General features: G+C 41.3%; 1 protein-coding gene across 1 annotated transcript in view; it reads left to right on the top strand.

Annotated features, from left to right (window-relative positions):
• The first annotated feature begins 1,978 nt into the window (after positions 1 to 1,978).
• Positions 1,979 to 14,392, top strand: part of USP11 (ubiquitin specific peptidase 11) — a 31,081-nt gene continuing 18,667 nt past the window's right edge. The window contains exons 1-7 of the mRNA XM_070938050.1: positions 1,979 to 2,091; positions 7,756 to 7,865; positions 8,468 to 8,598; positions 9,187 to 9,304; positions 9,418 to 9,563; positions 11,628 to 11,689; positions 11,899 to 11,998. Coding sequence (XP_070794151.1) covers positions 1,985 to 2,091; positions 7,756 to 7,865; positions 8,468 to 8,598; positions 9,187 to 9,304; positions 9,418 to 9,563; positions 11,628 to 11,689; positions 11,899 to 11,998 — 774 coding nt within the window. The 5' untranslated portion in view covers positions 1,979 to 1,984. The remainder of the gene's footprint in view (positions 2,092 to 7,755; positions 7,866 to 8,467; positions 8,599 to 9,186; positions 9,305 to 9,417; positions 9,564 to 11,627; positions 11,690 to 11,898; positions 11,999 to 14,392) is intronic.

Raw genomic sequence — 14,392 nt, forward strand, 5'->3', positions numbered from 1 at the left:
TCGAAAGCAGCCAACTATTCTAGCATCACCTTTAACTGACAAAAGATAAAAGTAAGGTGTAATGTAGAGGGTTGCTACATAGACAAGATATATTGCAAGAAAAGTCTGAAAGAACTGCATGGACTTGTTGGAAGAAATATCCATCTGGTTCAGTTCCAAGTGGGGAGAAGACACTGGAAACATGGAGGCTGATTGGAAAGATGGTTTATTGATGGACATGACCACATGGGTTTGAGGTCCTGGTGCAGCTGAACACATGGAGTGGAAAGTGCCATTTATACCCTCTCTTGGCCCTTCCCCTTGAGCTTCCTGTGGCAAGTGCATGTATTCTATTGGTTGCTGTAGTCAGACACTCGTGGCCATGTGGGGTCAGTTTGACTCGAGTTTGAAGCCTGCTGGGTGATGCGATGAAGAGGCTTGTGTTCTGAAAGGGTGTTGGACCATTCCTATTGTGTCTTAATGGCTTTCCTGGTTAGGATCTTGAGTGAGGGCTGATCCTACCATTCTACCTAATTCTGCATTTGTTCAAAATATCCTCTCTTGAATGGATTACCAAATCTGCATTTCTAAAAGTTGGCCTCAGTTTAGTATCTGCTTGGGGGCAGGGAACTGTGGGTCTAAGTTTCTGTCTCCCTTAAGATTTCTATTTCTCTTAGGGGAAATATAATACTCTGACTTTTTAATATTTCCTAAAATATTTCATTCTTCTAGGAGAGGGATGGGTGCTAATTTTCTACAGACTTAATTACATGCATTGTGCCAAGCCATAATTTGCCCTGCCCACAATTTTTTGAATAAAATTGGGTACTTGGCTGCATTTCAGAAATGTCTACTTCTGCTCATTCTATAGTATTGGCTTCCCAAAATGTACACTGCTCAAAAAAATAAAGGGAACACAAGCAGAAGACATCCGAGATCTGAATGAATGAAATAGCCTTATTAAATACTTTGTTCTTTACATACAGTAGTTTATACACTGCTCAAACAACTAAAGGGAACACAAAATTACTGTATGTAACGAACAAAGTATTTAATAAAGCTATTTCATTCATTCAGATCTCGGATGTCTTCTGCTTGTGTTCCCTTTATTTTTTTGAGCAGTATATTAAGTCTGGACTCTCAATAACTGGTGCTACTGTACAAGTTATGCTGTTATTCGAAGTCAAAATAGCTGTCTCCACACAAAATACCACGCTCGAATTCAGATTATGCAAATCTGCATAGGAACTTAAAATAATCATGAGATCCTCTGGTTAGAAATTAACTTCAAAAACCGCTGGAGAATTTTAGTATCTCTCAAAAAGCGATTTGAGGATGATAGGCAGCTTGCTATTTCGACTCTGCCTTCTTCCCCCGGTTCTTCAAACACGACAGCGCCAAAAATTCATTTCGACCGGGCAACGTGAAAGGCTGCGTTAGCCAAGTAAGCAACTTTCCCTTAGTAAAAATGGCAACTGTAAGCATCGCGCATATGCTATCTTCCTGGTGTTGGTTACTTCAGTCTCAAGAATTCTGACACCGACGCGGGACGAAGGTCAGCAGTGCCGGAAGCGGATCAATGCACGAAGAGACCGCCTGCATTTTTTTTACGATGTTTTTTTTTTTTTTTTTTAAATATGCCGTAATTAAGAGAAAGAATCTCGTCGCCTCTTGTTTCTGCCCGGCGTAAACGCGCTCATCCAATCAAAGCACTGACGTTCCCGTTCCGCCCCGCCCCCTCCCGCTCGTTCAATTTCCCGCGCCACCAGCCCACCAATAAGAGGCAGGGCGGATAGCGCGGCTTACGTCGTGACGCCTTCGCCCGTAGGCCACATTCAACATGGTGCTGGGTCCGCTCTCTTCCGTCCCGTTTGCCACACCTATCCGGCCGGTCGGAAGCGGGTGGGCGGGGCCATGAAGAAGGAGCCGGGAGAGGGAAATAAGGTGTCTCCCTTTCTCGTTTCCGGGCTGGCGGAGGAGCGGCGGCGGAGGTGTGTGGGTGGCGATGGCGGAGAGGGGGCTGCCCGGGCTGGAGGCCCAGCGGCGGCAGGTAGAGGGAGAGGGGCCGGGCCAGCCCGGGAGGAAGAGACCTCTGGGAGCGGGAGAGAAGTGGTAAGTGCAAAGCGGGGCGTCCGTCCCGGGTGGAGAGGTTGCTCGGGCTTTGGGGTCGGTAGGGCGGAGTGGGTGGGTGTCGAGCCTTGAAGCCTTCCCCGCTTCGTTCGCTTCCACCGGGTTTCACCTGCTCCCAGCCTCGGAGAAGCCTTGATTCGGGGCTTGAGGATGTCCCCCCTCCCCAAACCTTGGGAGCCGAGGGGATTTCCCCCCCCCCACACACCACCTCACGAGAGACGCGCCGCATTCCTGGCTTGCCGCAGGTTGTATTCAGGTGGTCTTCGAGATGCGCCTTCACGCCCCAAGGCTGAGGAAGTACAGCAGTAGCATAAAAGCGCCTTTTCTTTTCTTTTCTTTCTTTCTTTTTTTTTTTTTGCTTTAACCACGGATTTATGATCATCGCGCTTGTGGAAAAAGCAAAAGTTCCCTTTGCTGAATGCAATGAGATTTTTTCTTTTCTTTTTTTTTTACTCCTCGAGTAAAGTACTTGGTTTCCCCCAAAATAAGACATCCCCTGATAATAAGCCCAAATGGCAATAAAGGCCAAGCACTTATTTCAGGGTTCAAAAAAATATAAGACAAGTGTCTTATTTTTGGGGAAACATGGTATAGGGTTGGGCTACTTACTTCATATGCACTTTCAGTTACTGCGCTGAGGCAAACATGGATGAGGTTTTACATTAGGATGAATTAGGTACCATTTTTCCTTGGCCTTTTGTGCCTTTTTTTTTTTTTTTTTTGCTTTAGGATGAATTAGGTACCATTTTTCCTTGGCCTTTTGTGGCTTTTTTTTCCCCTTTAGCATGAATTAGGTACCATTTTTCCTTGGCCTTTTGTGGCTTTTTTTTCCCCTTTAGCATGAATTAGGTACCATTTTTCCTTGGCCTTTTGTGCCTTTTTTTTCCCCTTTAGGATGAATTAGGTACCATTTTTCCTTGGCCTTTTGTGCCTTTTTTTTCCCCTTTAGGATGAATTAGGTACCATTTTTCCTTGGCCTTTTATGCATTTTCCCCCCCCTGGCTGAAGCGCCTTCTCCAAATCGCCTTATTTAATTTGTTCCCTTTTCTTATATTTCTAGTACTTTCCCTAAATTGCTCCTTGTTGGGTTGGTTAAGCGCTGCTCAGTATGTCATGTATTCTCAATATATGGTAGGTGTAGAACGGTGGCTCTAAGCAACCTTAACTATTGTAAACTGGATCACTTTCTGAAAGCATGTCTTCCCGATTTAGTCAAGTTTGGTTCTTTTCTTTTCCATTTGGTTCAATGGCATCACAATGAATGGATACTTTTTAATTAGATCCTCTGAGTACTTTGAAAATAGATTTCTTCTCCATAATCATCAAACGTTTGTCTCTTATTTTACAGTCAGGAAAGGAAACTGAAACAATTAAAAATCAACTTGTCATTCCTATAAAGGAGGCTAGTTTCCTCTATACAGTAGGACTTGACTTTTTTTGGATACTTCCTCTTTCTTCTCCTAGAAATCTTGTACTTGTACATTGTAACTAGCAGAATTTCAAGCTATAGGTAGCTTTGAGTGACATAGACTAGTGCATGGCAGACCTGATATTTGTTTTAAATATTTATTTATTTATTTATTGAATTTATATTGCCGCATATTCACCCATGGCAACTCAAGGCAGCTTACAGAATATAAAACCACATTTAAAACAATAAAACTAATAAAAGGAATCAAATAAATTAATATAGTATAATATAATAAAATCACTCCCCGGCCCTGGCGACAGCAGATCACATGAGCCATTTAATGGGCTCCATCCTGCTCTGGGTTCCCCAAGCCCACTGCAGAACCAGGTCTACAGTGCTTTCCAGAAGAGTATTAGTGTGGGGGCCATTCTAATCTGGGGAAATGATGTTCCAGAGAGAGGGAGCCACCACAGAGAGGGCCTTTCTTCTGGGTCCCACCAGGTGTATCTCCCTCGGGGATGGGACCCGCAACATTCCCTGCCTCCCTGCTCTGATGGATCAGATAGATGTGACCGGCAAGAGATGGTCCCTCAGATAATTTGGTCCCAAGCTTTAAAGGTGACAACCAGCCCCTTGAATTGCACCCGGAAGCAAATCAGCAGCCAATGCAACTCCCGCAGGAGAGGTGATACATGTGAACACTGGGGTCTGAACAAAACGATGAGGGCCGCTGCATTTTCCACCAGTTGGAGCTTCTGGATGCTCTTCAAGGACAGCCCCATGTAGAATGTGTTGCAATAGTCAAGACGGGAAGTGACTAGGGCATGAGTGACTGTGAGTAGGAATTGTTGGTCCAGGAAAGAGCGTAACTGGTGCACAACCCTCAGTTGCACAAAGGCCCTCCTGGCCACGACTGCCACCTATTCTTCGAGCAGGAGTTGTGAGTCCAGGAAAACCCCCAGATTAAGCACAGGGTCTGTTTGGGGTAGTGCCACCCCATCCAAGACCAAATATGGCAATTCTCCCTGAGCCAACAAACCCCAAATCCAGAGCCACTCGGTCTTGCCAGGGTTTAGTTTCAACCTGTTGCTCCCCATCCAGCCCCTAACAGTGTCCAGGCACTGCGAGAGGAAGGACACGGCACGGCATCACTTAACTCACCATGGGCCAAGACATACAGCTGAGTATCATCAGCATATTGGTGATACCTCAGTCCATGGTGACGGATGATCTCACCCATTAGATTATCTTAGTTTTATTTATTTTATAGCTTTTAGATTCTGCTCAACTTAAAAGACAGGGCTGGTTACAATATGTTAATTTAAAACAACAACAACTATAAATCAACCTACCCCTAACATAGAGATCAGCAATATTTAACTAGGGTTGAAGTCTTGGTGAAATAAAACTATCTTCAGTGCTCTTCTGAATGATATCATGGATGGGGCTTTATGAGCCTCTGTAGGTTAGAAGTTCCAAAATATGATCACTGCCACAGAAGATGTTCTTCTGACTTCAAATAAAGAGTGGAACTCTTAATAGATCTTCCTGATCTTCCTTTCATGAGATGGCTAGATTCATTTTTGGCAAGGCTGTGGTGCTACCAAGCTACACCATATAGGGCTTTGTAGGTGGCTAATAGCACTTTGAATTGGGTGTAGAAGTCTACTGGAATTCAGCACAAGGCCTGCCTGTTTCAGAGAATGAATTGTCATGGGTGTGCTCTGTGCCTCCTGTGTTAAATTATTTGCTCATGTGCCTTTTTGAAAATATTGCAGCTTAATGTAATAACCCTTGCTTTGCATGCTGAGGTAGATGTTATAATTGATACACTAATAATATAAGATGAAGTCCTATGTTTCTAAACAAAGTTTTTTTTCACGGGATGTATCTCACTTTGGAGGCAAAACTGCATGCCAGTTCTGCTTTCTTTCTCCTTTATTTTATATAGTCAGTAGACCTACTTGTGATTGTCCTTAAGTAGTGCTTGTCTAAGAAAGTGACTTTGGTTTCGCTCTTCATCAGCTAGCAGACTTCCTATTTTATGAAGCAAGTTGAGCTCACAATAGGAATTATTTCAGTTGTTCTTGTATCCTGATGGATGGGCTTTAGAGTGATGTTTGAGTCTTTCCTTACAGACTGACTTGCCTGCTGCTATGTCTGGAGTGAGACAAACAGGAAGTAGCAACCCAGTAAGAGAATAGGAACCTCCTCTGTTGTGTTATTACAAAATAAACTATCTTACGCATTTATATTTTACATTCTTATAATGAGATTGCAGGCTCAGCCTATGTATCTATTATACTTAGCACTCCCACTGAATTCCTTGGATCTTGCTTTTAAATAAATGTATGTAGATTGTAGCCTTCTGAAAAAATGCATGAAAAAAAACAAGGGAGGGGTAATAAATAACAAATGCACTTTTGAGAAAGCTAGTTTGATGTTGTGGTTAAGGCACTAGCCTAGAAACTTTATGTACAAAGCTGGGTAACTTTGGGCAAGTTATTCTCTCTTAGTCCCAAGAAGCAGGCAATGGTAAGCCATGTCTGAAATCTTCCAAAGAACCGCAGGGAGTATCCAGGCAGTTGCCAGGAGTCATCACCGACTTGAAAATGTGCATACACATGGCACTTTCAACATCAGCTTCAGCCTTAAGGTTTTTAGTTTTTAAAACTTCATGGTCATATACCCAATAATAATTAGTTATCCCACCTTTTGTTTGTATAACTCAAGGGAACAGACATACTTAATATTCCTTATTTCCCCACAACACTCACCCTGTGAGGAGGGTTGGGCCGAGAGAGGGACTGTCCCAAAATCACCCACCTGGCTTGCATACCCAAGGCGGGACTCAAACTTCTTGTCAGAAGTTTCTAGATCTTAGCCATTAACACCAAACTCGGGCGCCTTAAGATACTGTGGCCCTCGAGGTGTTCCCAGTATTCCTTAATGACAGTATTAGCAGCTGCTGGGAGAAGTACATCTATACATGGTCATCTTTTGTTACAATGCCTGTCCATACTAAATCAAGTTACAGCTAGACCTTGACTTACAACTATACATCCAATATTGTATTTGCTGCAGACAAATAGATTTGATACAAAAAGCTATTTAACCAACCAGTTTTACTCCATGCTTCCTTTTTAATAAATCTCTACATTACTTGGTATGCCAGTAGGAGCCTGTTAGGCTACTCGAAAAGAGGCAGATGGATCTGATAGATTTCTCTTTGGCTTTCATTGTAGCCAATGGTAGCGGCTTACACTGAGATTGCCTATTATTTTTTACAGACTTTGGAGGCTGTTATTCTACTTTCCCAAGTCAAACCAAGGGAAAGTTTTTACAGCCTGCCTGGTCCGATTTGTTCACGTTGCGGCACAATGGCACACTATAATATTAATTGTGTTGAGAATGGAATGCTTTTTCCTTTTAGTGGAGTAGTCAACAGCTAGGAAGAATGAGGATTATGGTTTGCTGCTGAGCAGAAAATTCAAACTGACTTGTCCAAACATTTGACATTGGGAAGTGGAAAATAAGCAGATAACTAAGAAGGCCAGATTTTAGCCATTTATAAATGGAAGGTTCTTCAAGGATTCCCAAGTGTTTCATACACATTTGTCTGCACTTCTATCTGTTGTTGCCAACTGAAGGGTTAGTAAACTATGGCACAAGGACAGTGACTGGTTTGGCAAGTTCACAGCTAATAGTAGAGATTTGAATTAGAGATTTGAAAATGTTATTCCTTATTTATGGTAGCATAAATTCCAGTTTGGAGAATGAGAGAATGAGAGATAAACAACATGGTTTTATGTTACTCCCTGTTCACCCAAGCCATCCTAATTAAATACCATGGAAGGGGATGAGAGATGCCAGCTGCAACTATGTCATGTAAGATGTTACAGGGAATGGAACAAATTGTCTTGTTATGGTTCTAGGAAGCCCTTGAAAAGATTTTTGACTTTTGTAAGTTTATGTCTGTTGTCTTAATGATATGAAACGTTAGAAAATATTTAGGATTCTTGGGGATTTGTGTATAAGGGCTGCAAATAGAATTTAGCTGTTCTTTAGCATAATCAAATGCATATAGCCAGCCAGTGTTTCAGTCTTGGGCCTGGACTTCTTATAATCCTATTTGTGATTGGGAATGAAGGGAGAAGAATTGCTACCGGTAATTGCTGATTGCATGTTAGACTGTGGTCTTGATTTAGATTTGAGCTATCTGCTTCCTGGCTCAGGTATTTGCTGGAAAATCATTGGTACAAGCAGTGGAAAGTTTATGTGGAATCTGGAGATCAGAACTCAAATGCTTTCCCTGGACGGATCAACAACGCTGAACTTTTTGAAGGTATGGTTTCCTCTGCCTTATTTCTTTTATTTGAGGCTTCTTCTCTGCCTTTCAGATAAATTCCCACATTACTTAATCAGGAGGATATGAATTATTTGATTTTTCTCTTTCTTCCTCTAGAATGCTCCAGATTGCATACATTTGATCATTGCAATAAACCAATAAAATATGTTGGGTTAATGAAAAGTGACATTGGGTTTTCTCACTGCCCTTCAGCAGGGATGACCTAATATGGTTTGCTGAATAAGACACAAATGAGTGGGTTCATATGGCATGCTAAACCAACATAAGGTAGATAAAATAATTAGCACAATGTGTGAAAAATTATACACCCAATTTCACATAGTATATTTCCCAGGTAACTTAGACTTTGAATCTGGCTTTCTGCACTATTTCAGCAGTAATTGCTGTTTTATGAGAAGGGGCTTTCTATGGAAGCTGAAAAAAATATTTCCATGTTAAGCACTTGGCAATTACTAAGAAGCTTGGCTCCTTTTCATGAATGTCAAAATTGGTGAGGCCTCAGCTGCTCTTAAGCTATGGGCTTCTTTAAAGAGGGTGAGTCCTCCATGATTTCAGTCTGCCTTCCTTTCTCCCTTCAGATTTGGAGTCTTACCGGTTGAAGGATAGGCTGGTAGAACATGAAGAGTACATTCTGGTGCCAGAGGAAGTGTGGGACAAGTTGGTGAGCTGGTATGGCATTGAACATGGCCAGCCAGCCATTGAACGAAAGGTGAGAAATTTGGAGTTGAGAAGCACAGGTTCTCTTTGGAATTTTGCGTGCCCTGCAGCATTTTCCATTGCAGTTAATAGAAAAGGTGGCCAGAGAACGAAGACTCTTTCAACTCCCTATATAAGTGGAAGACTTTTTTCTAGGGATAGAATTTAATAATACTTAATTTATACGCTACCTTTTTTTAAAGTAATCTTTCCCCCAGTATTATCTAACTCTTGCTAATGGTAAATTGGAGGGGTTGACAGAATGGGGAGCGGCTTATAATATGTAATGAAAATAAAACTTATAGGGGATCTCATTCTTGCCACGAATGCTCTTTGTGCAGCCCATATACTGATTGACATTCTGCTAGGTTCTTGCTAGAGTTACAGTTTTTGCTGCTTTTTACATATTTTCCCGAAAGAACTATGTGTTCTACTGATAAATAAGGGCCGTTCAGCTTTATGGATGGGGTTGGCTTTCCCCTTCTGAGTCTCTATTCAGAGAGAGTTGAGCAATAAGTATCTACCATTACTGATTTCCCCAATTTCTCTTAATGATATTCTGTCCCTTGTTTGATTCTTCACTTTGGTTCATCCTTCCCAGGTGGTAGACCTTCCTAGCATGCAGAAGGTGGAAGTTTACTTAGTGGAGCTGTACCTCTGTCAGCACAATGATGTAGACAGCCACGTGGTCACTCAATTTAGCCGGATGGATACCATTGGTAAGGTCTCAGGAATTCTGAGTTCAACTGAGAGGGAAAAATGGAGGGAAAAACAGTGGGTATTTGTCCCCAGAAGTCATTTTCTCTTTGTCCTCTTGTCTCTTGCCCCTTAGATATAGTGCTAAAAGAGGCCCGGAATCAGTTTTCGGTTCCAGCAGAAGATGAATCAAGACTCTGGGTGAAAAATGCTGATGGCTCCTATGAGAGGTTACGAAACTTGCAGATGACTGTGCTGGATGCCTGCCTAAGTTCAGGGCAGGTAACGCTGCTGTCACCAGGTTGAGGCTGGCCTGTATACAGAAAGAGGCAGAATTGGTTTTGTGCCAAGATTTGCATATTTATATGAATTGGTTTTCCACAGCCTGTTGCTCCTCAACTGTATTTGATTGTTATAATCAACTTTGAGCAGGCTGACTGAAGGTGGAGCCATCTGGAAGATAGCAGTTTGAACTGGATTTGTGATTATCAGTTCCAAAGACTGGATTTGAGATAATCAGTCAGACAGAGTCCCTGGAGAGGGACTGCAAGTTTAGACTACAGTGGAGTACACTTATCTAAATAGCAAAGCTGATTTAAGGGAACTGCAGTTTTTACTGGATAGAAGCCACTCTTTGCATCTCCTACACAACCGGCATACTTGTATCTGGATCCAAAAATTACTTTTTTTGGAAAAAAACAACACACACACACACACACACACACACACACACACACACACTCTTGAACACTAGGTGAATTTTAGTAAGGAGACCTATTAGTTGTGTGATTAGGACTCCTTCCTGAAATCTCTTTTGGAGGGTCTCAAGATACTTGTGCTGAGGAAGGATATTGGAAGACATGCAGAATGCTTTTCCCCTTAGGGAAATTTAATGGCCTCTCAGACACCCGTCTTAACAAGGGAAAGAACCTCTGGGCAGCTAGTTTGATTGTGAGCCTTCTGTATTTCTTGACATCACACATTCAAACATCCATCCTTCCGAGGTGGGTAAAATAAGGACCCAGATTGTTGGGGGCAATATGCTGACTCTGTAAATCGCTTAGAGAGGGCTGTGAAGCACTGTGAAGCGGTATATATGTCTAAGTGCTTTTCCTATTGCTATCCTCCAAAACCTTTTCTATCTCAGATCTCTGCTTGCTTTTAACATTGAAGAAAATATATGATCACAATCATATTTGGAAATTGGGGAGGTAGCTCTTTGGCCACAATTAGGCATTTATGAGTGTTCCAGTACCATAAAAGAGAGAGTGCTCTCTTTGAAGTGTGATAAAATGCTGCTTTTGTTGGAAACAGTTATGTCTCGCATAATAATTTCTCCAGGGAAATTATTCACCAGTGGCTTCAAGATTTTCAATTAAATGGAAGTCATTAAGTCAAAGTAGAAAAATATAAGATAAACAACATGGAATGGATTGTGTGTGTGTGTGTGTGTGTGTGTGTGTGTGTGTGTGTGTGTGTATCTAGGTGCATATAACAGGCTTTTCCCTGATTGCTTAATAGTCATTTTTTTGGGTTCACATAATGTATTAATAAATGAATTACTATAAGTAGGCTGGATTCCCACAAAATACCAAACAAAAACACACAAAAGCAACAAAAAATTAACCATACTTAGCATTTGTGACATTTACCTGTGCAATTTTTAGCCGATCTTGTTAAACCTTATGAGAGTTGCCTTGCAGCAAGAGAGAAAACGAAGGATAAGTTTGTATCTTTGACAAATCATAGGAGTGCCTGTGCTGCCCTTGAGCCATGCATTACTTCGATATGCAAATAATGGTCTGAAAATTATGTTGCTTTGACCCTCTTGTTGGTGGGCTTGCAAGTGATAGTGATAGGTGATAAGAGCAAGGAGATAGATGCTGTAAAAGCAATAAAAAAGGAAAGAGATATAATTGTTTTCAGCTGGACAGTAATATCGCATGTTTGCTTTCTGTGGGTTTTAAAAATGTGAGTAGCTTGAGCAACTCTAGAATAATATAGATGTTATGCTTTTTATTAGCCAGTAATTTTGGCTGAATAAATGGTAATTCAGGTTGGAAGCCTCAGAAACTGATAGAAGAGAATACATGTAGCTCAGGGTTGAAATGAGGGATCCTTGGTGCTCTCTGAGCTTGGTTGCTTTCTTGCAGTCATTTCATTGCCATTATCAGTGCTGATAATGCTAACTAGTTTGGTAACGAAACAACCAAACTCAGAGAGCACCAAGGATTCCACAGGTCATGGACAGTTGCTCAGCTATATGCTAGTTAATGTAACCCAAGTTTGTTTGTTTTTTACTTGTGCCTCTCTTGACCTTTTCCTACTTGCACCTGTTCCCTTCAGATTGTGATAATGGAGACCAGGAGTAAAGACGGTACTTGGCCCAGTTCCAGACCACATGTCATGTGAGTATCTAACATTAGCATTTCCACTGTTCTGAGGTGTACCTGTCTAGGGTGGATTGTATTTTAAAAATTAGGCAGCATTCCAGTTCCCAGCTTTCCTGAGCTTTGGGAGGTACGGCTGTCTTCTGATCTCGTGCTGCTCCAACAGGAACCAGGCTGTGGATTTCACCTCCTCTTTTTCACAGTCTCACTTTACCTGCATCTTTTAGGAAGAATTCCATTGATGAGGAAGAGCGGTACCGGGGTCAGCCAGGGATTTGTGGCCTTACCAACCTGGGGAACACATGCTTCATGAACTCTGCTTTGCAAGTAAGAAATATGAGTGATCTTTTGGTGCCAAACTTTGGGTACTGTGATGACTTGCCACCAAGCAGAACGAAAACTTTGCTCACATTCTGCTAGTATGTTAGTTGCATTGCCAGTGTTGTTACATGTCTGCCCACATGTACTAATGGGTTATGTATTTTGGCATTGTCTGCTTGAATGCCTATTTAGAGTAGCTGTTACATTGTAGGGGGATTAACCCATCTTGGCTGATTGTTTCTTAACACTTACCAATCCCTGGATGCTTCCAAGAGAAAAAAAAGCCCACTCTTTTCTGAGAAGGGCACTTATACATTTATCTGTGTTATCAGTTATGATAAATGTCAATCTTGTAAAAAGTACAATATTGACAATAGCTTTTGCTTGACCAGCAAACCATACAATTGAGAATTCAATCATCTGGGAAGCTATGATGATATCACCAGCCACCTCTTAGTGATAAGCCTCTGTTTGCATTTAATTGTCCAGCATCCTAGTCAAAAGAAAACAGATCTCTCCTACAGTACGGTAACATAATTCAATAAAGTCTGCTTGTATCAGTCTCTGTACAGTCCTAATCTAATATCAACCCTAATAACAACACCTCTTTGTTTATATTTACCTTCCACTCCCAAGTACCACCCTGTAGCCAAGGCGGGACATTTCTGTCCCATACATACTAGTGAGGCATGATGTCTTTCCCACCCTTTACATCAAGGAAGTTATAGGTTTTTCCTGCCCACTGCAGCATTTGATCAACAAAACCAACTGTCTCAGCAAAGATGACTATGTATGTATAGTTTATTGAATAGCCCAAAGGCCTTTTCAAACAAAACAGAAAAGAAAAAGGGAAAAAGATAAAACAGTTACAAAAATAGCAATCTAAAAATATATGATAGATGACATTAAAATTTTACCATATCAAATTTCAATAGCTAAGTTGCCAAGACTAGAAGAGTAGATAACCCAAATAGGATAGCTCCTTTCTAACTGAGCTCATCTTTCTTACAATCGATAAAATTTTCCTTGATATAACTGGCTCGTATTGCCGTCAACCTTTTAAGGTATCGAGTGATCGCTCTTACCAGGGGAGGAGAGTCAGCCCTCAACAGAAATGCTAATTTTTGGCTTATATTCCAGTGGGGAAATTTATTTATAATTGGGGACAGATATTGATTTCTAACTTCCTGATAGAGACTACATTCGAATATTATATGCGCCGTGTCCTCCATGACGTTTACCCCACATATGCATATTCTTTTGTCATACGGGATTTTTCGATAACGGCCGAATCTAACGTTGGTATCTAGAAGTTCGAATCTAAACTTAACAAATAACTGTCTGTCCACTGATGGCATTTCTAAATATAAATACTTTTCCAGGGTGAAAGTTGTTTTAACTGCTGTCAGCAGTTTAAGGGAATGATTAGTTGAAAGGGTTGCCATATCCATTTGCCCATGTATATCTTTAATCCGTTGTTTAACTTGGTTCAGTGTGTCACACAACGGGAACCCTACGCCATATCGGTTCAATATTTCTGACAGCTGGGTTAGCCAGGAATACCTTTGAGGATTTGAAATCTGCTGTTCCTCTAGACATATTTTAGGGAGTCTGCTGGCATCCATCTGCGTCATTTTTAGCCAGTAGGCTACCGCCCTAGTGATTGTATAGATGTACAGTGAGAAATGTCCCAATTCAGCTCTGACGGCTGCAGCTGAAGTGGAATTGTTTATCCTAAGCATCCTCCTTAACAGATTATTTTGAGTTCTCTCTAATAATGGGGGCCTCTGTAAGACCCCAAATTTCAGCACCATAGAGCATGATCGGAACAAGTTTAGCCTGAAAGACTTTACGAAGAGGTAAAATGGAGGTTGGTTGGATTCGTTTACTTAATTTAGATACAAGGCTTGCTCCTGCTCTGACCTTTTGAGAAAGGTATTGATGGTGTGGAGTCCAACCTCCTGCACTGGAAAAAACAATTCCAAGATAAGTATATTGGGTAACGACAATTTTTGTGTCGTTAATCTGCCAATTGTGCTTTTTATTCTTGTTGCCAAAGACTAAAACTTTTGATTTAGCTACATTTATAGTCAAGTGGTTTGCAGTACAATAACGTGTGAGCTTGTCAAGAAGTCTCCTCATTCCTATTTGGGTTCTAGAAAACAACAATTTGTTGTATTGTTACCATCAAATAAAGCAAGATAGTGCTTCTCCCATTTTACTGCTGATATATCAGTGTCCATAAATGGGGAACGTTGTTTTAATATACTGGCTATCTTATGCCAAAAGATCGTAGGGAATTGGGATTTCGCTGCCATTTCTACCTCTTTCCACATCTTGGTGTTATAGCTACTTTTCTTGTTTTTCAGGAGGGATTTGTATGCTCTCCTGAGTTGAACC

This window comes from Pituophis catenifer, unplaced genomic scaffold, assembly GCF_029215685.1.
Source record: "Pituophis catenifer annectens isolate HBS135680 unplaced genomic scaffold, rPitCat1.0.hap2 SCAF_2, whole genome shotgun sequence".
NCBI classification, from domain to species: Eukaryota; Metazoa; Chordata; class Lepidosauria; order Squamata; family Colubridae; genus Pituophis; species Pituophis catenifer.